General features: G+C 41.2%; 1 protein-coding gene across 1 annotated transcript in view; it reads right to left on the reverse strand.

The window, feature by feature from the left end:
* LOC134213334 (E3 ubiquitin-protein ligase TRIM45) overlaps window positions 1–12,636 on the reverse strand; it is a 30,120-nt gene extending 17,484 nt beyond the window's left edge. The window contains exons 1-2 of the mRNA XM_062692318.1: window positions 11,954–12,636; window positions 11,651–11,883 (exon numbers count right to left, since the gene is read on the reverse strand). Coding sequence (XP_062548302.1) covers window positions 11,651–11,883; window positions 11,954–12,585 — 865 coding nt within the window. The 5' untranslated portion in view covers window positions 12,586–12,636. The remainder of the gene's footprint in view (window positions 1–11,650; window positions 11,884–11,953) is intronic.
* Window positions 12,637–23,372: the final 10,736 nt, after the last annotated feature.

Consider the following 23,372-nt stretch of genomic DNA (forward strand, 5'->3'; position numbering starts at 1 on the left):
AGATGTTGAAAGTGAGAATCAAGAAGCTATATGAGCGAATTCAGAAAAGAGATTCGAGACGCCAAAAGAGATGTGAGAAACGAGGGCTGAAAAGTGGAACGCACGAAGGAAAATGTGAAGAAACAAAAAGTGAGAGGTGAAGAAAAAGAAGCTAGATGCGGAAAATGAAAAATGACATGTGAAGCTAGAAGTGAAGAGAGTGAAGTGAGAAGCGAGACGCGAGAGAAGAGAAGTGAGAAACGAGAACTTTTCTATTTGTTTTCTGATGTTTGGTTTAATTGTATTCTTTACTAAAACACGGCGGTCCTGTATCATGAACACTTTATAATAAATTTTGTTTTTGCGTAAATACACTAATGAAAACATCATTATAGTTCAACAATCTTGAATTCCTTTTCCCCCCAACCGGCATATTCCGATATATGTACGCTACTCATGAGGATAGAGGCCAAGAAAAATTTGATCAATTTACCGAAGTAAATTTGACAGCCGATCAAGTATGGGAGAAATGTCACTTTTCCTTGCGGATTGATGAGAAGGAATATTTTCTGCAAGAAAAAGTAACAGCTTCATTTACATAATTTGCGTTATAAAATTTGCTAAGTACTGCTCAACGAATTTAAGTAGCGGAATCGTTCCTTGCTCATTCCTTGTCCTAGCTTTTTGCATAGTAGGCTCGGTTGTGGGCACCCCATCACCCCCTTTTGATAGAAAGCAGATGTTGGCATTTTGACAACTGTAATTTGTTTGCAACAAAAACACAATGTTTGTGCTGTAAAACAAAACTTGATATGAAGCTCATCTCTACTTGTTTCTTCTTCTTATTGGCATTACATCCTCACACTGGGACAGAGCCGCATCGCAGCTTAGTGTTCATTAAGCACTTCCACAGTTATTAACTGCGAGGTTTCTAAGCCAAGTTACCATTTTTGCATTCGTATATCATGAGGCTAGCACGATGATACTTTTATGCCCAGGGAAGTCGAGACAATTTCCAATCCGAAAATCCGGAATCGATCCCAGCCATCCTCAGCATGGTCTTGCTTTGTAGCCGCGCGTCTTACCGCACGGCTAAGGAGAGCCCCACTTGTTAGATTTGATTTGGATAGATTTTATTGAATAAGTTAGCTTCATGCGCATTATATACATTGAACAGTATTACGTATATACATTATACAGTAAATTTAATCTATGTTGATCTCCAATGTCGATTGTCATCAAAATATAAGCACCATTTTTTTTTCATCACATTCCAAAAATGCTACAATTTTTTTTTGTGCGCACCCTTATTGTCTTGGTTATAGGCAACCTTGTTTCGTCAACAAATCGTTCAATATCGCCATGATTATCGCCTATCTTATTTTATTGAGGTTTTTGCAGTTTTTTAGAATTATAAAGATATAGCCTATATCATGTAAGTAATCGATTGAAATAATTAGGCTTATGTTTGCCTTTCTCGTACAACAAAGTTGTACCAAAAGGCTATCATTTCACTCCGAAAACGAGTTCCGGAGATCCATAGTGTTATATACCAATCGATTCAGCTCGACGAGCTGAACAAATGTCTGTGTCCGTGTGTGTGTGTGTGTGTGTGTGTGTGTGTGTGTGTGTGTGTGTGTGTGTGTGTGTGTGTGTGTGTGTGTGTGTGTGTGTGTGTGTGTGTGTGTGTGTGTGTGTGTGTGTGTGTGTGTGTGTGTGTGTGTGTGTGTGTGTGTGTGTGTGTGTGTGTGTGTGTGTGTGTGTGTGTGTGTGTGTGTGTTTTTTTTCTTCCTAAACAATGGAGGGGGAATCTGCTCAACAGATATCCTGGGTTGACCAGGAAGTGCGGGGTTAGGGATCACCGAGGGAGGCAGGACTACATTCCCGACCCGCTAAACCGTTTCCATTGCCGCCAAGCCCATAGTCCCTTCGGTACAACCAGAAAGTAATGCTTCAAAGGGGGGCCAGTGCACAACGCACCCTCGAAGTTAGCTGCGTGTCCTTGCAGCACCGAACATCGTAACTCGCTTTTCTAGAAGAACACCATGGTATCGTGCCAGCGCGTTGCCGGCTTTCCAGGTGGCCTTACCACGCCCTATGTCCTCGGAAGGTGGGAAGGGTCGACTTCGCGCCTGCTTCCCTCTGCACGACTGGTATCAAGAATGATGATGCCGCGTGCACCCCAAATTGACCTTTCTGCGATAGGGCCTATTCGCCAGCACACAGAGGGACTTGCCGACGCGAGGCCTACGCCTGCCCCAGCCTTGACGAGGACCCCTTTCCGTCCTCGGGCTCGGAACCCGCCCGGTTGACCGACGCCGCGAAAGAGACGATACCATGTTGTTCTTCGCACGGCCACTTGTTCGATAAAAGGATCGAGTTCGACCACAGAGCATGACCACCGGTATGACCCATGAAGCCGACTCCGATCCCTTGGACCACCTCTTATTTGCGCCTGAACTAGCCATCCTTGAGTCCACGCGCCACCTTCTGTGTAGCTCCGAGACGATTTGGGCGATAGCCGATAAAACGGCGTTCCAGCCAACTTCATCTTTACACATCCTCCGAACTAGGTTGTCCGGGGTAGTGTCCAGACCACATGTGGCAAGCATGTGGTCACGCATTGCGCGAAAACGTGAGCACACGAACAACACGTGTTCCGCCGTTTCCTCTAAACCTGCGCACACCAAACACTCGGGCGAGGCCGAGCAAGCCAGCTGCGTTACCTGCACTTTGATTTTGCAGCACGCTTAAACGCCGGGCACATCGAACCCCCCATGGGGTGCTTGCTGTTCACAGCTTTGCTGGAACAAATCAAACAATTGGGAGGGTTCGTGCAGCATTGTGCCTTATGTCCCTCCAATCCGCAGTGTCGGCAGAGATTGCTTCTGCCTTTGCAGTCCCATTGCTTGTGCCCCGGTTCCAGGCACTTGAAGCAAACTTCGGGTTGCTCGTATATGCGCACAGGGCATACCGACCATCCCACCTTGACGCTCCCTAACTTGACTACCTTGGAGGCGTCCGCTGCAGATAGCCGAACCAATGCTACCTGCGTCCCTGCCGGACCATTCCGTAGCCGAACGGCTGCGGTGGTCGTCTCCACTTCACACTGTCGCCGCAGTGCCGTGACGAGCTCTTCGACTTCAGTGATCTCGTCCAGGTCTTTAACCCTTAGATTCACCTCCGTCGTGAGTGCCCTCACCTTGACCGTCTCGCCTAGAACCTCCTCCGCCAACTTCTTGTAGGCGGCGCCCTTTTGCGAGACGCCCCGCTTCAGCTCGAGTATCATCTCGCCCATCCGGGTACGTCTTATTCGACGTACGTCGGCGCCGAGTTCACCGAGCTTGACGTCACTCCTCATCGCCTTCAAAACATCCGAGTACTTAGCCTCGTCCGCCGTGATGACTAGGGCATCGCCCCTGGAGCGATTGGCGCCTACCCTAGACTTCTTGCTACCCTCATTCGCCTGGGCCTTCTTTTCGGCCCTTGGCGTCTTCGGTTTCCTCTTGTTCTTGACCAGGGTCCAGGAGGCGTCACCCCCCTCTATTTCCCTGGTCTGATGCGGCTGAGAACTTTCAGCCTGCCGTAACCCCTTATCACCGTCTTTCCTGAGTGGACGGACCTTTCCAGGTCCTTCCTCCCCCGGTTTTGGAGGTACCTGACCGGGGTTCAGCTTCCCAGCCCCACTACCCTTGTTCGGGGTAGTAACCCTCCGCGTTTTGGAGCGGCCCCAGGAGCTCATCCCCTGGAGACTGTCTCCCTGTTTTTGTGTCTGCTCCGTTGGAGCAGTCACCCCTGACGTACCTGCAAATACTTGAGCCTCAGTCTGGGTAGACTTTGGCACCACCGTCTTCGCTGGCACGCCTTCGGTCGATTCGACCTTGCCCGAGTCCACGAATCCTTGGGCCTCAGTCTGGGTAGACCTCGACTCCACCGATTTCACGGGTTTACACTTGGCCGTCCTGACCGCCCTCTCCAGCTTGGCGTCCAGCATCGACTTTCGAAGTTTCTGCAAGCTCCTCTTGAGGTCCTTGCTGATATTATGCTTCGATGACGCAAAGTCGATGATGGCGTCCAGCTGTTCCGTCGCCACCTCGAAGGCCGAAAGCCCATCGCGTTTGCGGTTCATCGCCTCCACAAGCCATGGGCCGTCAATAACCCCTACCGGCGTTTTTATAGCCGAGAGGAAGGTTGAGTGACCCACGCTGGCGCTGCGCACTGAGCTGCCGACTATTGCCTCTGGCCTCCTAGGCGGAGACCTGAACAACCCACCTCTTGCGAAGGGGTTGTCGCCTACACTACTACCACTAATTGAAGAATTGACTTGGTTTTCCATTTTGGCCCCACGAGTTGCTCGGGAAAAGAGGTCCACCACGCCAGAGCCCAGCATGACGCGGTAAGGGACAATTACTGTGGAGGGTGCCCAGGTACCCCACAGGCTCCGTTAAAGGCCTAGCTTATTATTTCACCCCCCTGGCCATGCATCCCCTCGGCACGGGTCGCTTGACGCCTTGGGATTAGGGGTTAGGGACGATGGTCCCGGTCTAACTCGCAGTGGCCATGGGGAGGGGTCGTCAAGCCCTTGGACAAAGTCCCTACTGCCACCGTGTGTGTGTGTGTGTGTGTATGTGTGTGCACAAAATGCTAAAAAAAACATTAGCCAATTTTTCACATAGTTACTCCTAACTGATTTTTTTGCAACAAGGTGCATCCGATAGAGACTAAAACGCTGTTGATCACTATTGAATTTCATAATAATTGCGAATCGCAAAAATAAAGATAATATTAAAATAGTGATGTGAGACATAGTCACATACAACAATAATGTGTTATAAAAATGCCTTGCATCTATGTATATTTTCAAAGTTTTTCCGTGGCTTGCTCCCAACAACAGTTTTATCGTATTATGGAGATGCTCGTGTTGCACGCATTTAGGCGTAAGTATGCTCATCGTGCAGTTTCATAGTACTATGAAATTGTCCGAAAGTCAAAATTCGGACATAGGAAATTCGAGAAACTTTTGACAGCGCCATCTGTCTTCTATTAGTGTAAATATTCTATCATAACATTAGACGGTGTAACTGTTTTGCCAATAGAGGTAATAAACTATAGAGGAAGATTATCGCCACAGACAAGTAGACATAACACTCGTGAAATTCTTATCGTTTACTGATTAACTGGTCAATTTAAATAATCATCAGTTGGCCAATTGATCACTCGTGGCGCGCGCATCGGATTTGCTCGAGTTTGGCGTTTGCTCACTACCGCCATCTGGTGTGTGATTTGCCCAACTTAGTGAAAACAACAGATGTCGTTAGTGTGTGTACGACGATGGATTTGATGAGTGAATGTTCAATGTGTTATGTCTGTTTGTCTGTGTTGTCGCTGTCGGTACTGGCGAAACATCTTTTGCTGGCGAGGATATGGCACTAAATCACCGACGAACCGACGTGTCACTGGCGCTCTCTGACTGTCTCACGCTTTTTAACGGTCATTTGCTTTTGCGGGCGATCGCTTCTGTCAAATGAGCTAAGACACAACTCCGCTGCAATGTTAATACACGTTGAGTGAAGGCTGAGCTATGAAAACTTCGCGAGCCGTTATGGGGGTGGCGGTAGTGTTCGATGATTTTTCATCATGGCGTCGTGGGCTTCCATTAAGTGACACGTCGGTTCGTCGGTGACTAAATGTCAACGAAGGAAAAATCAGAACGTTTTGACAGAGGTACCCAACATGTTTGGGAACGATAACAAAGGGAACCGCAGCGACAATCGTCCTCTATAGTTTAATACCTCTATTGTTTTGCCTTTCTTGTACATTATCAAGGTGTAAGCGTAAAGGCTACATTTATTACCTTTCTGTGCGAGAAAGGAACCATCACCGCTAGGTGGATTAATCTGGGTTTTGTTTGTTTTATACACGGTAAAAAATATACACGTCCATGCGAACTGTTCTGCATTTGAATATGCACTACTTTGGAATTAAATCAATATCAATACTGCCTATGATCGCATATTTGTAACAATCGACAAAAGTAGGCATGGGAGAAATGGAACGATGAAGTTTGTAATATGCATAAGTATGCAAATCTCAATGATTTTCTGAAAATTCCCAAAAATTGAACAAAAACTTTATCTAGTTGGAATCTTTGGTAGAAACATTTCCATTACTTGGTATTTGAATGCCATCTATGTTTGAAATTTTTTGTACACAGCGCATGGCGTACCCGCAATAAAGATTTCTAGTGTTACGGTTATGCGGTCACTTTGCGCAATGTTACAAAACAACTTGGTAGTTTTTTCGAGTTTTTTGGAACAAACTTTCTTATTTCACCTGGTTAGCTGGAAGAACTAGCAATTTGGAGATGATTCATGAGCTTATCTCAAAATCGACAAAAATGCAAATGTTACAAATATGCGATCATGGGCAGAATAGCTGAGCTCGTCGCATTCAAAGACCACCACTTCCATTTGACGTGCACAATGTTTTAAATATAAAACAACAAAATAAAAAATATAATTACCTCAGCTCAGATTTGAATAACATACCTTTGCTTGAAAGTCCTTCGTCTTACCATGACTCCATCTCACACTTCGAAATACCTCTTGAATTAATCAGAACAGATGAAAGAACTGTCATCTATTTTTAGAATAACACCAATATCGCTCCACTCTTAAATCAATAGCCTTGAACCTGTGAATTCAATAGCATAGCACTTTCAATTTTAGTGGAGACATTATTGGTGCTGATCGAAGTGCTAATCATTTCAACATCCAGTGAGTAGCACTTTGATCAACAGTGTTGATGTTATGGAATTGTCTGCATTAAACACACTTGTGAATGGTGTGACACCACTTCAAAATCAAAGGAATATCATTTTCAATAATAGTGATTGTAAAGTTAATCATTCAATAGATGGAACAGTTAAATTGAGCGTGTTGATTTTTCACCGTGTAGGCATGTCTAGCCATTTTTTACATACGTTTTGGAACTAAGTAGAACCTTTTGGGAAAAGTTTTTTAATATTTTTTCACTGTGAATGCAATACAAGTAATGAAAATAATGAAAACTCATTCAACTTAAGTGCTATTAAGACCTTTTCATGTGATTATTTTCTTTATTGTTATTATGGCATAATTTCTGCTAGGTGGATTAATCTGGGTTATTTTAGTGCTCGTGGCAATTAGAATGAGTAAATTATTATTTTTTTAAATCTGAATAATTTTTATTTTTATTTTATTCTAGGTTTTCAGCCGAATATTCAAGGGTACCCACAACCGAATCACATAATGGAAATGTCCAAATATGTCGAATTTTCGGAACAGTCAATAAAATTTTTCAAATCGGCCAGATCAAACTAATTTCTTCGCTTGTAGTAAGATTGTTAGTCTAGCTTTCCATTGGTATATAAATATATGTAATTTCTGTTATATAAACAACAGGGTTTGAATTCGAAGGAGAATGAGAAAATTTCTCATTTATCATGTCTGTATACAGATACACTCGCGGTAGGTAGCATTCCGTGAGAGACGTTTTTCGGTAGCTGTTACGATAATGAACTGATTCGTGGGGCTAAAACCCATGATAAATTTCTTTAAATAAGCCCCAATTGCGGGGGCACCGGTTCTGATGATGCATTTCATCTTGTTTTACACAGCTGTGAGAAAAAAATATAGTCCCCAACAAAAAATGAGCGAGAACAAAGCGTTTTATCATACCCCATGGGTAGGGGCCGCGCCAATCCGAATCAGTTTTTTTCAACTTGTATACAATTGCGATAGTTTTGTTTTCATGGCTTGTTATGATTCGAATAGATTTTGCCTATCTTTTATCGTTGTTCGTTATCTTTGAGAGCAATTTCTGCAAACCCTGATAAACAATGAAAAGAATTCGCCATTTTCATCCTCATTATCTGCTTCTTCTTGCAACTCTTCCACCGTTCTGTGAAACCCCACTAAGCGGCTTTTTGACTAATACTACAATATTTTGTTCGAAAAAGTAGAATAAAAATTAAGTCAAATCAATTCATGCATACAATTATTATATTGTAGTATATCCTTAGTTATGGAGCTGAGCGATATCCGATACGATTTGTGATCAATTAAATCTGCCATATAAAAACAACGGGGTACGCAACGGACGAGAAGATTACCGAAATTTCCGCGAAAAGGGTATTTTTTAGTGGTGCTTGGTGCGATTTAGTAAAATCTCGGTCATATCATGAGACCAACTCGATGATACTCTATATCCACAGAAGTCAAGAAAAGTTTCAACCCGGAAAATTCTTAAAATAGACCAGCCAACTTCAGAATACTCTTGCTTTCAGGCTGCGCATCTTTCCGCTAAGCTAAGAAAAGCCTTTTTATATCTTGTCAATGCTGAAAGTTTTGCCCATTTAAAAAGAATTTAAATTTTGCGCCCAACATGTAACTGGGTCATTCCATATGAAGTGACCGAGAAAAAATGCAAACGTGCAATCGACTTTCTTAGAATTGAATGAAATTTTGACCAATTGTTTATGTATGGGTTATACCCCAAAAACCAAAATTTCGTGGTGATTGAACCTCCCCACGATTAATTAGACCATCCCCCTTTTCGGACAAATGTTTGAAACTCATCATATTGTTTTGTACATATCTCTGGAACTGTGAGGACTATAATGAATCTAAGGTAACCATTCGAAAGAAGATTTTTCAAGGAAATTATTAAAAAATAATTTGTTGATGTGCAGTGTTGCCAAATGAACAATTTTTAAGTTTTTGTTTGAAAAATGCATTTTTTACCCAATGAGTATATTTATATTCAGGAAATAACCTCACCAACGTGTTCTTTGACCATTTTTACATTGGAAACGCTCAAAACCCCGAGGTACTATGTTCCGATTTTGAGATACAGGATTTTCAAAATGAAAAGTCCTTTTTTCACTGTGAACATTGTAGATTTTTTATTGATTTCCGAACATACACACATATACGCATTGACACATACACAGCTCGATTGGTTGCTTCTCCACTTACAGCATCGCGTTTGAAATTTATATGAAGATTATTATGGAAAAATGTATTTTTTGCATTTTTGCTCCTAGCGGCTTTATTTTATCGTTAATTCAATCATCTGACTCAATACTGAGAGATGCTGAACGAGTTTGCTGAAGAATAAGCATTGCTGGAAATAGTACAACGCTTTGGAGATTGATTGTTGAAATCATATGCAAGAAATCAATGTTTCTGCCAGCACTATCTGGTCAACTGTCCTTACTATGTCTGAAACTCGATTATGCATATGTACAACATGTGATAGATTTAGTTCGGAAAAGGTATTAGAGTGTAACCGCCGCTTCGGCGGGCTTTGATCCCACTGTCCTTGTTAGACGGAAAAACCATTTCTCTTTCAGGAATTTTCCATTAAAAATTGATCTGAATAACTACAATTTGTTCCTCAGCACTAAAAGATTAAAATTTTTGAAATAACACTCAGTTGAATTATTGGTACACGTAGTTTGGCAGTTCTGGTAGAATAAACATTTCTAGTCGTCGTTCCAGCAAGGCTTCTTCTTCTGCAAAGATTTTCGGCATCCTTAGGGTCAACTATTAAAAATTAAAACAATATGTCACATGGTTTACAAAAATCTGAATTCTCTAGGAGTATAAAATGCAAAAAATATAGCGAAAGTATATTGGCCGTTAAACAGCAAATATTATCCATTTATTTTCAAAATACAGCAAATAAAATCATTATCTCAAAGAAGACCATTTTTATGATGTTTGTTATTGGTCTACTATTTTCATACTTTGATAATATACACACACAGTTGACAATTTTTGATTACATGGTGAGTGAGAGAGAGCTCATGGCTATCGTCAAATCACATTTGCGTGCTGTGAAGTGTGGGTTTGATAAAGTAGTAGTAAGATAAAAACTTTTCGTGGGTAATTCTGCTCTAGTGGACTAATATTGACATTAAGGTCTTCTTCTCCCTTTTATATAGCTACAAAATACGTTTAAAAATTGCATCCAACATTTTTCGCCATTTTCAACCCTCTTACCTCCCACCTGTCACAAATCACTAATCCTCTCCTTCTGTACGTACAAATACCATTTACATAATGATTTGCCTTTTCATACATTATTTTTCCACAATAACATAGTGAAAGTCTACTTCCATATGAGCTAATTTATTTTTACCTTTCTCGTACACTAAGTGTACCGAAATGTTTTATGTTCGCTCCAAAAACAATCTTTTTATAGAAGGCGGGAGACCCATAGTGTTGTATACCAATCGACTCAGCTCAACGAATTGAGGTGATGTCTGTGTGTGTATGTGTGCGTAAAAAAGTCTCATCCACTATTTAGGGGCTTGTCCTTAACCGATTTGTTCGCATCATGTTGCATTTTACAGGAAATCTTGGCTCATTGTTTCCTATTATAATTTTACTGGTTGGAATTATGGGCTCGAAAGTTATGGTCAAAATACTATTTCCATAATGCACGAGAAAGGCACCATTACCGCTAGGTAAATTAATCATGGTTTTTTAGACAACCATATCGTTTCTTTTGTCGTAATTGCCTCTCGTCTGTTTTTCCTTTGTTGTTTTTAAGAAAATGTTTGTTTAGCGGTGATGAAATTCTTGTTTCATTTCTATGTCCCGTTACAGTAATGAAACAAGAACTTCATCAATGTTTTCATCATCGCCATAAATTTAGTATTATTCGTTTCCTCTTTCCCTACAGTGATACTGTAATCTAGATTGAAACACGAGTCTTTCGGTTCACTTAATCTAACGTTATTTTGTAAGAATAAAATAGTTTAAAGATTTCGGATCCGTAATGCTCAACGGCATATGAGCCGAGAGCTTTCGAAATTAATAAATGTTTTATAAAATAAAATAAAAACTTTCCATAGCAGGTGAAATAATATAGTATCTATGTGAGTAATAGTTTTATAGTACGCTCTACAACAATACAGAAAAGCTATTCCTTCCAAAGTGACTACGTTGCCAAGTACATTATTTTCTATTCAAAGGCTCAAGTAACATGTTTTACAATTTATTTGAAGAAAACAATATCTTCGAATTCTTGGCAATTCCATAAAAGGTAAAGGTTTAGTATGCATAACAAAATCTTATGTGATTGATAAGTTCCATATGAATCATATAATATTCAGAACTCCATAACTCGAGAACGGCTCATAGTACCTTGGGGTTTCGAGTGTTTCTTAAACAAAATTTTCTGGAGAGCACGATGCTGGTGTTATTTTTTAAATAAAAATATACTCATTGGCAGAAAAATATGATTTTATACTTAAAACGTAAAAACAATAGAGTTGGCAACACTTCTACTCAAAATCGATATTTTTCTCAAAAAGTTTGAAGAATTCTCTTCAAAATGCATAAAAAGAAGTTATTTGTAGCTTAAAAACTGTCCGAGATATGAGTTGTTCAAAAATATGGTTTTTACAAATCGTCAAAAACGGGGGGTGCTCACATTTTCCGAGGGGTTGTCCAATCATCAAATAAATTTGGATTTTTACATATAATCGATAGATAAACAAATCCACGAAGTTTGATTGAAATCGGTGAAAGTCGATTACAAGTGGTTCGGTCACTTGGTATGGAATGACCCAACTACTAAATAGCATTCTTCTCTAGCCAACACATAAAACGAACGTTACCTTCCAAATCACCACTCTGAGCCTTACTATCCCAGTCAAAGTTGGCACACTCGTTGATCCGTCGCCAGAATAGGTTGCTTCCGCTGTGCGAGTTTGCCTGCAGCTCTATCAAACAGCGCTTACAGAAGGTGTGCAGGCAATCCAGTACGCACGGATCGTGGCACAATTTTTTACAGGCGCCACATTTGTACTTGCTCGGCAGGAAATCCATCGGAAACTGGTCATACACGGTGCTAATAAAACGACAGAACAATGCTCACTTTACAATTCGCATTTGACCAACCATACTTGCACTGGACCTACAGAATCTCGTCGTATTTCGGCTGCATTTTCCGGTCATAAAAACCATTCATATCCTTGATGTCCTGGTCTTCACAAAACACCGGCAGCAGAATCCTCTTCGGAACGTCGAAAATTCCAGCGGGCTCCGGAAGAGGTTTTGGCTTCCCCATTATCAGCTGCTTCTCGAGGTCCGATTGATTACTGAACACCGAATTTCGCCGCAAACTGGACTTTCGCGGAATGCTTTTATTTTCGATGGACGCACCACTTCCGGCAATGCTATCAAACTGATCCGGGGTCAAATTGAATTTGAGCTTGCCGTCGCTCTTGAAAAGGGAATCAATACAATCTGGATCATCCGCTGTGATATCTTTTTTCAGAATAACCACTGCCTCTACGTGTTGTTCTTCGCTGCATCGTCCACTGTCTTCCACAAACCCATTCCCATTGCTATTTTTCTCCAGGGAGTCGCTTGGTTTAATAAATAATAATGGTCGTAAGTGCGAGGGTTCAGCCTTTGAATTTCGAATACGTTGGTTATTAGATTGGATTTCAGATGGAATTGAATTCACTGCATCTAGCACATGCTCTGGACTCTTAGCCCCATTGAATTCATAACTATTTTTGTTAACAACAGTCATCTCCATTTTCATCGATTTTTTTTATTTTTCTGAACCACAACTTCACGAATTTGAACACCTCTCGACAACGGTTCGAATCAAGAACTGAACGTCTGCGTGCGATGTCTAGCCTTGTGAAGCGAATATAATTTAATTAGTGTTTGCTGCTACGGTTAGGTAGCACTACAAGAGCTCATTTAGTGTCCCCTACCACTTGTGGCACAAATTGGAAAGTAAGTAAATCACTACAAATGTCTATTTCTCTGGTAAAGCTTCTAAAAATAAATCCTTACAAGAATTACATAGAAAATGTCTGCAAAATAGTTTTGATGTCGCAGTCGTATCCCTAGAATCAGTGGTTGTTCAATGAGAAAGAAGGCCGACAGAGAATAAAATTAGAATATATTAACTATCTCTCGTAACCAATTTGGATAGTTGGAGTTTACTATCTTGATATGATGTTCATTGGCTTATGCAGTCTAAAGATTCAATCCATATATTCATTGTGATCCGAAATTTCAGTACATTTGTTTGCCTTTTTAAAATTGTATGTCATTTCTATACAAATTTAATTTCATTACATTGCATTGAATTTTTAAGATTACATTAATCATTAAATTTTTGCTTAGAATAAAGCGTAAAAAACTCCAACATGAATGAATCAGTTTAGAACATATATTATAGTCTCAATATTTAGTACACATATGGGATTTTGGTCGCCAATCGGATTGCCAATCTGGAGATGGAGAGTTCGATTCTCGGTCCGGTCTAGAATGTTTTCGGGTGTGAAACTTTTTCGACATCCTGGGCATAGTGTATCCTTTGTACTTGCCACACAAGATACATCCTTTTGCAATGGCAGTCATAGAAAAGCATTCATATAATCACTGAGGAATTGCTAATAGGATACTACGTTGAAAAGCAGGCCAAGCTCCAGTTGGAATGTAGAGCCATTGAAGAAGAAGAAGAAGAACAAAAAGAAGAATTAGTGCACACTCTCCATACTTATATTGGTCAGCTATACTTGGGAAATTTGGGGAAAATATTTCCGTAGAATTCACGTGTCATAAGACAAGTTTTGTACTTTTCCATTTAATGTAACAACGTTGTATTCTTGACTGATACGTATTTCAACCACCTCTGTAATGTTGTCTTCAGTATCTAGTACTTGACGGGACTTAGAACGATACACTACAGACAGCCTTGCTTAGTTTGAAATACGTATCTGTAAAGGTTACAACGTGTTGGAATTAAATGGAATAGTACTAAACTCATCTTATGACAGGTGAACACATTCCACTAAAAGAACTTTAAAATTTATTAATATACATTTACTAACCACAGAAAACTTTAGCAGGATCCGCTTGGTAGTTACGAGTATTACCGACATACACGGAAGGCCCCGGAATACATTAATAAAACCGAATATATAGATATTACACTAAAAAAAACTTTCTCTCCTCAAAAATCGGAGATTTCTCAAATAAAATTACTACCAGGTTCCAACATAGTCTGTTCCCCCTGATACTTCTGCATCACAATGCCCATATTTCCCAGGTACTTCTACACCGTTTGAACAGTTGCTGGCACTGGCTGAATCAGTCAGAACTAGGACCGGTTTGTCGGAGGGAGTGGTGACGGCAATAAACCGAACTATGGATTCCGCCGAGAAAACGTGTACTGCGTTGTTTAGAATCCGACAATCCGACACCGTTAGTCTTTTCGCTGTAATGCCCTTCTCTCGAAAGCAGGGATTGAATTATAAAGAGAAAGAACAAGTCTCTCACATATCATCTCTGTATACAGTAACCAACACGAAAGGAGCGAAAACAAAGCAAGAATCACCATTTTTTGTAGGGCCTGCCTATCCGATTCTGTTTTTTCGCACTTGTATACAAGTTTGGCACGGCAAATGCTGGGTAAAGCGTACCATTGGTTACTTCGCGTACCTGAAGAAATAAAATAAACCCCATCTCGCGGTCCTTAGCCTCTTCCCCAGCAACTCCTATCCCTACCTCCCCGCGGTGCTGGCCGGGATACGAGCAACCTTAGGGAAGATCGGGTAACCAACCCCGGTGGGAACTATGGTCGTATGCTGACAGGGAAGGGGGGGGGGTTTGCTCCTCTCCGGAGGTGCAAATCTTATTGAGCGTCTGTTCTCCATGTCAGGATCGGCTCACAACAGCGTCTGTTCTCCATGTTAGGGGCGGCTGATCATCGTCCGAGTGCCAGCGAGGGACTCTAAGTGAAACTGTGCACCATGGTCCACCGGAAATAAGGAGGAATGGTCCTCCGGAAATTTAGGGGGTTTGGTGTCAGGCCCTGTAAGCCAACCAAAAAAAAACTCACGCAATGAACAATCAACAAGAGAGTACGGACCGGAACCATCGGCGAAGACCACTGCGACGAAAATGGACTAGCGATTGGAAACTCGGTTCGTGGAACTGCAAATCTCTCAACTTCATCGGGAGCACACGCATACTCGCCGATGTGCTCAAGGATCGTGGATTCGGCGTAGCGCTGCAGGAGGTTTGTTGGAAGGGATCAATGGTGCGAACGTTTAGAGGTAATCATACCATCTACCAGAGCTGCGGCAACACACATGAGCTGGGAACAGCTTTCATAGTGATGGGGGATATGCAAAGGCGCGTGATTGGGTGGTGGCCGATCATCGATAGAATGTGCAGGTTGAGGATCAAAGGCCGGTTCTTCAACTTCAGCATAATCAACGTCCATAGCCCACACTCCGGAAGCACTGATGATGATAAGGACGCATTCTACGCGCAGCTGGAACGTGAGTACGACAGCTGCCCAAGCCACGACGTCAAAATCATCATAGGAGATTTGAACGCTCAGGTTGGCCAAGAGGAGGAGTTTAGACCGACTATTGGGAAGATCAGCGCTCACCGGCTGACGAACGAAAACGGCCTACGACTAATTGATTTCGCCGCCTCCAAGAATATGGCCATTCGCAGCACCTACTTCCAACACAGCCTTCCGTATCGGTACACCTGGAGATCACCACTGCAGACAGAATCACAAATCGACCACGTCCTGATTTATGGACGGCACTTCTCCGACATTATCGACGTCAGGACATGGCGCTAACATCGACTCTGACCACTATCTGGTGATGGTTAAACTGCGCCCAAAACTATCCGTCATCAACAATGTTCGGTACCGACGACCGCCGCGGTACGACCTAGAGCGACTGAAGCAACCTGATGTCGCCACTGCATACGCGCAGCATCTCGAGGCAGCGTTGCCGGAAGAGGGTGAGCTCGCTGGGGCCCCTATTGAGGACTGCTGGAATACAGTTAAAGCAGCCCTTAACGACGCAGCGGAGAACAACGTCGGGTATGTGGGACGAAGTCGACGGAATGATTGGTTCGACGAAGAGTGCAGACAGATTCTGGAGGAGAAGGACGCAGCGCGGGCGGTCGCGCTGCAGCAAGGTACCCGGCAGAACGTGGAACGTTATAGACGGAAGCGGAGACAGCAGACTCGCCTTTTCAGAAGAAGAAACGCCGCCTAGAAGAAGCGGAGTGCGAGGAGATGGAACAGCTGTGCCGTTCTCAAGAAACACGCAAGTTCTACCAGAAGCTCAACGCATCCCGCAAAGGCTCCACTTTCGATCGATCACCATCCTTAATGCCGCCTACAAAGTGATATCCCAGATCATCTTCCGTCGTCTGTCACCATTAGTGAATGAGTTCGTGGGAAGTTATCAAGCCGGCTTCGTTGACGGCCGCTCGACAACGGACCAGATCTTTACTGTACGGCAAATCCTTTAAAAATGCCGTGAATACCAGGTCCCAACGCATCTGTTCGTTGATTTCAAGGCGGCATACGACACTACAGACCGCGTAGAGCTATGGAAAATTATGGACGAGAACAGCTTCCCTGGGAAGCTTACCAGACTGATCAAAGCAACGGTGGATGGTGTGCAAAACTGTGTGAAGATTTCTGCCGAGCACTCCAGTTCGTTCGAATCGCGCCGGGGACTAAGGCAAGGTGATGGACTTTCGTGCCTGTTGTTCAACATTGCGCTATAAGGTGTCATGCGGAGAGCCGGATGTAACAGCCGGGGTACGATTTTCAACAGATCCAGTCAATTTATTTGTTTCGCGGATGACATGGACATTGTCGGCCGAACATTTGCAAAGGTGGCAGAACTGTACACCCGCCTGAAACGTGAAGCAGCAGAAGTTGGACTGATGGTGAATGCGTCAAAGACAAAGTACATGCTTGTGGGCGGAACCGAGCGCGACAGGGCCCGCCTGGGAAGCAGTGTTACGATAGACGGGGATACCTTCGAGGTGGTCGAGGAATTTGTCTACCTCGGATCCTTGCTAACGGCTGATAGCAATGTCAGTCGTGAAATACGAAGGCGCATCATCTGTGGAAGTCGGGCCTACTATGGGCTCCAGAAGAAACTGCGGTCAAAAAAGATTCGCCACCGCACCAAATGTGTCATGTACAAAACGTTAATAAGACCGGTAGTCCTCTACGGACATGAAACATGGACAATGCTCGAGGAGGACTTGCAAGCACTCGGAGTATTCCAGAGACGGGTGCTTAGGACCATCTTTGGCGGTGTGCAAGAAGACGATGTGTGGCGGCGAAGAATGAACCATGAGCTCGCCCAGCTCTACGGCGAACCCAGTATCCAGAAGGTAGCTAAAGCCGGAAGGGTACGATGGGCAGGGCATGTTGCGAGAATGCCGGACAGCAACCATGCAAAGATGGTGTTCGCTTCCGATCCGGCAGGGACGAGACGACGTGGAGCGCAGCGAGCGAGATGGGCAGACCAGGTGCAGAACGACTTGGCGAGCGTGGGGCGTATTCGAGTATGGAGAGATGCGGCCTCGAACCGTGTATTGTGGCGTCAAATTGTTGATTCAGTGTTATCTGTTTAGATGTAGACTAAATAAATGAATGAAATGAATACAAGTTTGATAAATTTATTATCATGGCTTGTTATGATTCGGAACAGTTTTTGCCTCTCTTTTATCGTTGTTTGTTATCTATTGAGAGCCATTTCTGCAAACCCTGCTCGAAAGGAAACCGTTAGCGTAGCAGCGTAGCAACTAAACTCAGTGTTTAGCACCTCAGTGACCAATCTTCGTTGAGCTTCTTTGTTATCCCTCCTTAAAAGCGCCTCACAATAGAGCCTTTTATTTTAGCCAACCGTGAAGGAATGCCAGCTCCACGCTCCGGGCACATAACATATGTGTAACTCGGGTTCAAAAAGTTGTACCCAAGCACAGATTCAGAGGTGGTATAGAGAACATCGTAATGTCAAAGGCATTATACCAGTTCACTTTCGAAACACGGAAAAAAATATAGTAAACACAATCAAATTTTACACGATGAGATGACTTAACCCATTAATGGGTACTGTATTTAAGTTAATATTATTCCTACCGTGAAAAAGTCACTCTTTTGACTTAGAACTACGTCTGTCTTTTCTATATTGGCTTTTTCTACACGAATCGTATTTTATGGGATTTTTTTCACTAAAATTTTGGGATTTCCGCTGGTCACTCAGACCTGAGACGAGACCGGCAAAGACAACTTCTTTTGTTTTGACACTTGTTCTTCTTTTCATCACAGTTGACCATCGAGTTTCAACTGTTTCCTTGACTGATTCACCTAAGCCCCGGGTGGACTCTTCTGAGCACAATAAAAGTGTAACATATTCACGAATTAGTAAAATCATTTTCATAAGGATTTTCATACCGGGAACAAAACACACGTTTATAACTGATTACCCGCATAGTAAAAAACTGTTTGTTGTTCTGTTATAACCTTTGAAAAAATTCATATGAAACGGTCAATGTTTCTGTAATTGTTATTTTATTATTGAACTATTCATGCCTTCCCATCATGTACTCTATATAACAACTATCTAAGTTCATCTTATATATTGAATGTACCACATAAAGTTATTAAACTTTTCCATATGTTTTCAATCAAATTGAATTTTGGTGTTAGATCGTATCAAAATATTTAATGAACATTTCTCATGATGTTAAAGTTATGTTATACGTTCCATTCATGATTGCGTACTGTTGACAGCGAAAGCGAAATCAAAACAATATCACACAAACATTCAAATAAATTTATAGTTTAAATTTAAAGACACATTATCTATTAAAGTTCTGCCGTAATGGTGCTTTTGTAGATGTGTAAACATGTTCTGCAGAAGGATTTGTCATACTGATGAAAGGAAACCCCGCATAGTAAAAAACTGTTTGTTGTTCTGTTATAACCTTTGAAAAAATTCATATGAAACGGTCAATGTTTCTGTAATTGTTATTTTATTATTGAACTATTCATGCCTTCCCATCATGTACTCTATATAACAACTATCTAAGTTCATCTTATATATTGAATGTACCACATAAAGTTATTAAACTTTTCCATATGTTTTCAATCAAATTGAATTTTGGTGTTAGATCGTATCAAAATATTTAATGAACATTTCTCATGATGTTAAAGTTATGTTATACGTTCCATTCATGATTGCGTACTGTTGACAGCGAAAGCGAAATCAAAACAATATCACACAAACATTCAAATAAATTTATAGTTTAAATTTAAAGACACATTATCTATTAAAGTTCTGCCGTAATGGTGCTTTTGTAGATGTGTAAACATGTTCTGCAGAAGGATTTGTCATACTGATGAAAGGAAACTGCTTCAAGTGCGATTAACAGTTCATCTTTCTGTCGATTTAGAGGTAATTAGCACTGATTATATCCATTTTAATGTATTTACTTACTAATTAAATAATGATTTTATCATTTTAGATCTACATCGAAATAGTTAAGCAAACATGATGCGCAAATATTAAGAATCACAGTAAGTATTATGGTATAGCTAATATGTATTGATACCAAACATTCAGTAATTTGTTTGTTTTGCCTACAGATTCGAGTTCTCACATGATGTATATCTGGGTGCACATGATGTACATCCGAACAGGAAATCTACTGGTGGAGTCCGTGCTTTTCTGTAATCTGATACGGGCTATAACCATTGAAAACTTTGCCGTTCTTAACCACAGACGTGATGGCCAGACGATGTGATATTTTTTTATTTGATGTGATTTATTTGGCTAATACAATATTTTATCAGAGCTTTAATGTTGTTGTCTACTAGAATTGAGATGTTTTTTTTCCTTTTTTTGTTTTTATTTTCTTTATTCATTACCGGGGTGCATTCGATCGTACGCGATGTATCCTCCAACTATCACTTAGCATTAAGTCATAAGGTTCTACCTCGCCAAACGTGGAACGTATTTTAACCTTTTGATATAAAATGGGACGAAAAATTTGTTCGAGAAAATTGCCGGTTTTTTATGGTAACCTAACTTAACAACCCTTTACCCATATTGTTAATTGACGAATAACATTATCTCATAATGTTAAAACTATTCAAGGTAATGTCCATTTATGGTTTCGATACACGTTTTGTGTAGATGTACATAAACAGTTACAAATGGTTGTAAACCATATAAGTGAAGTTCCAAATATGGTCCAGATCTATGCGGGTATTAATAAGTTAAACGGATGATTTGGAATACTCGTTGCAGTGAAAAAGTCTTCGTAAAACAAAAAGCTGCTGGCTGCACCTGACAGTTCGTGACAGCAGTTGACTGGCCGCAGCTGAAGTTATATTTTTTCCTCTTTGCAAGTCCCGTCCCAGAATCAGACATATTTTGGGATTTACGCGGATTTTACGTTGTTTTAATTTACACGGCCCATATCCTCCGCGTTAAAACCGATTTCAGTGTGTTACTAGAGTGATTCAAATTTTGACTTTTTTGCACCCCGATGCTTAAACGATTGCATTTGCTATTTAATCAAACCTCCTAAATTTTTAGCTAATTTGGATGTAATTTGATTGTGCACGCGTCATTTGAAGTTTGTATGAAAATTACTATGGAAATCTCTATTGATGTAAAAGATCGTTCCGTGAGGTGGCCCATGAACTATTTGAATATAATAAACGCGTTGACTGCATTAAACAGTTCCTAAGCTGAAATACAGTTGTTGTTGCGAAGCGATTTGACTTTTGTAAGCAAAGTTATATAGAAAACAAAAATGCTCATTATTGATATTGATGTTATTCTTTTACGTGTTAAATTAAATTTCCCACGATTCAGTGTTTCCTTAATAACTTTTCTTGTAAGCGTCAAATTGATTCGCAACAAAGACGAGCTGCTTCCTTGCTAAATTTGCTATGTAGTCGATGTATTCATACGTTTTTGAAGCTTAATGGGAAGTGTCGTGGAACGGTTTACCCAAAAGTTACTGTTTTCATATCGATTTTTATACAAACCTCATATTGCGCGTGCTCACTCAAATTACAACCCAATCAGCTAAAAATTTAGGATGATTATTAAAATAGCAAATGTAATCGTTTAAGCACAGGGGAGCGAAAAAGTCGAAATTTGAATCAGTCTACTGTTACATACAATATTGATGTATGATAATATTTGCTATTGAACAATTGCTAATAGTTTAGCAGACGGTTTCGGTAAATTCGTCGATCTCGTAAGTGCATCGCAAGCTTCTTCTTTTATATCACTATACCTATTCCAACTGGAAATTAGTAATCTATTAGCATTTCTGTGGTTGCAACTGGAACTCACGTAAAGGAATAATAATTATTATCAATAAACTGTCAAACTTCTTTGTCGCGTCTACTCTGACTTCCTCCATAGGATGACCACCAAACGTCGTTGACAGCCCAGCTGCCACGATGGACTGTAATGTAATGAGTCACCAGGGCTCAGTCTGACTTAGTGGCAGGTGCTTAGTCAGACTGTGGCGGGTGCTTTCAAATCAAACATTATAGTTATTTCAATTGATTATTTGGATACGTGATCGCTTAAGAGTGTAGTTCATCCTCGTTCATTTGAAAAATTTATTTTTAAAATCCTTTTCAAATGTTGGTATTAAAATTGTATACTTCACCAGTGTTCGTAATGCTCACTCAATCTCAAGAGCACAGGTCAAGGTCAAGGTCAGATTGTATTTCTATCAACATAAACTAACTTAATAGGCCCTTGATCTGAATAAATCTCAAAAGCGTTCAACAACAACATTTATGTTGCCTAATGGATGCCTAATGTGGTGAAATTAATCATTTTTGATACCTTAAAAATACCATATATTTTATCTCATAATTCATTGAATTCAATGAGAAAATAAAACGAAACACGGCTACGTACTGCATACAAAGTGAAATAACAGACTTTTTTTTCGTGCGACCGAATCGCCGAATAATATGCAATTAATGTGATTGAAATTTTGGGTTAATTTATTAGACCGTGCAGGGCCTAACTTTTATACCACTTTTTAGTTCCGTGTCGCTTTTCTCAGATGACAGAACGATGTTCCCCGTACCAGTTATACAACTTTGGCGAGAAGCAAAAGGGGGCCAACTTTTTGCTACGACTTCTCTTCGAAGTTACACTTATGTTATGTGCTCCGGGCCAGTGGACTTCTGCTAACGTGTGTAGAATCCGATCCCCCTGAACAAGGGATAGGATCCTGTGTTCTACAGATGTGGCGTATGTCACAGATTTTCGGCAGCCTACACAAGGTGGCAAAATAAGAGGACACCTGCTTCGGCGCAGGCTAATGTGTATGCTAATAAACATCCGACGTGCTTGACAACTCTGCTCCAGTCCATACAGCAGTCTGTAGTCAATCATAGATTGACCGATACGATACCGAGTGGTCCTATTGTATATCTCAAGCAACCTTGATAAGATCGTGTGGATGTAGGTGACTGTGGATAAGGTGACTACGACCTAAGCAATACACTTGTTGTTGATGAGTTTTTGTGACTTATGTTCGACCGAATCATATCTAGTGTTTAGGTTGCTGTCTAAATTGCACTACTCAGGGAGGATATTGACGATTCCGTTTCGGGATCGGCTGCCCATTATTCTTGATACTAGGATTGGAAAGACGATGCCGCCTGTTGCACACATTCCCATAGAGTCATAGACAGATTTCCGACCGACCTACGAGGCCCAGCGATAAACCACTGCTGATTGAGTTCGGACACGCGTTCGCGTCAGAGTGTCTCCGATGACCACAAGCAAGATGTAGTCCGCGTACATGAAGCTGTAGATATTCTTGAGGATGCATTTGTCCATGGCAACCAGAAAAAGAAATAAGTCTGCTAATGCGGCAATGTATGGAAAAAAAATCCAAAAACTGCTACAATGCATTAAAATGACCGCAAATCGATATAAATTGTTGGAAATAGTAAGACCTATCCCCCTGAAGTAATCATTTGACCTATCTCATATGATTTTCTCTTTTTACGATGGGCGAGAAAGGCAACACCAACGCTAAGTGAATCAATCTATGTACAAGTACATAGTTTTTTTTTCTAAAAGAGAATGTATTCGGGCAGCGCCTAGCAGGTCTATTGAGCCGATAAGATTTCACTCATTACTTTTACAAACTACTACAGGCCTTTTTTGTTCTCCAAAACGTCATGGAGCTCAAAACATGCGATCTACCCGATCAACCATGTCCTGAACGATGTATCCGTTTAGCATTAAACATTACAGCAGATTCATTGAGCTAATACTATTTCATTCACAATTTTCACAAGCTAAAACATGGCCTCCATGATTCGATGTTCTACGACTCGATATCGACTCATAGAAGCAAATGATGCCATACTAAAAATATTTCCTCGGTTATTCTGATGGTTCTTTCGAACAACTTTCCAAGGAACTTCTATTCCATATCTCGATGTATGCTTGAGGCAATGGTCCATTAGCG

The sequence above is a fragment of the Armigeres subalbatus genome, chromosome 2 (genome assembly GCF_024139115.2).
Source record: "Armigeres subalbatus isolate Guangzhou_Male chromosome 2, GZ_Asu_2, whole genome shotgun sequence".
Classification (NCBI taxonomy): domain Eukaryota; kingdom Metazoa; phylum Arthropoda; class Insecta; order Diptera; family Culicidae; genus Armigeres; species Armigeres subalbatus.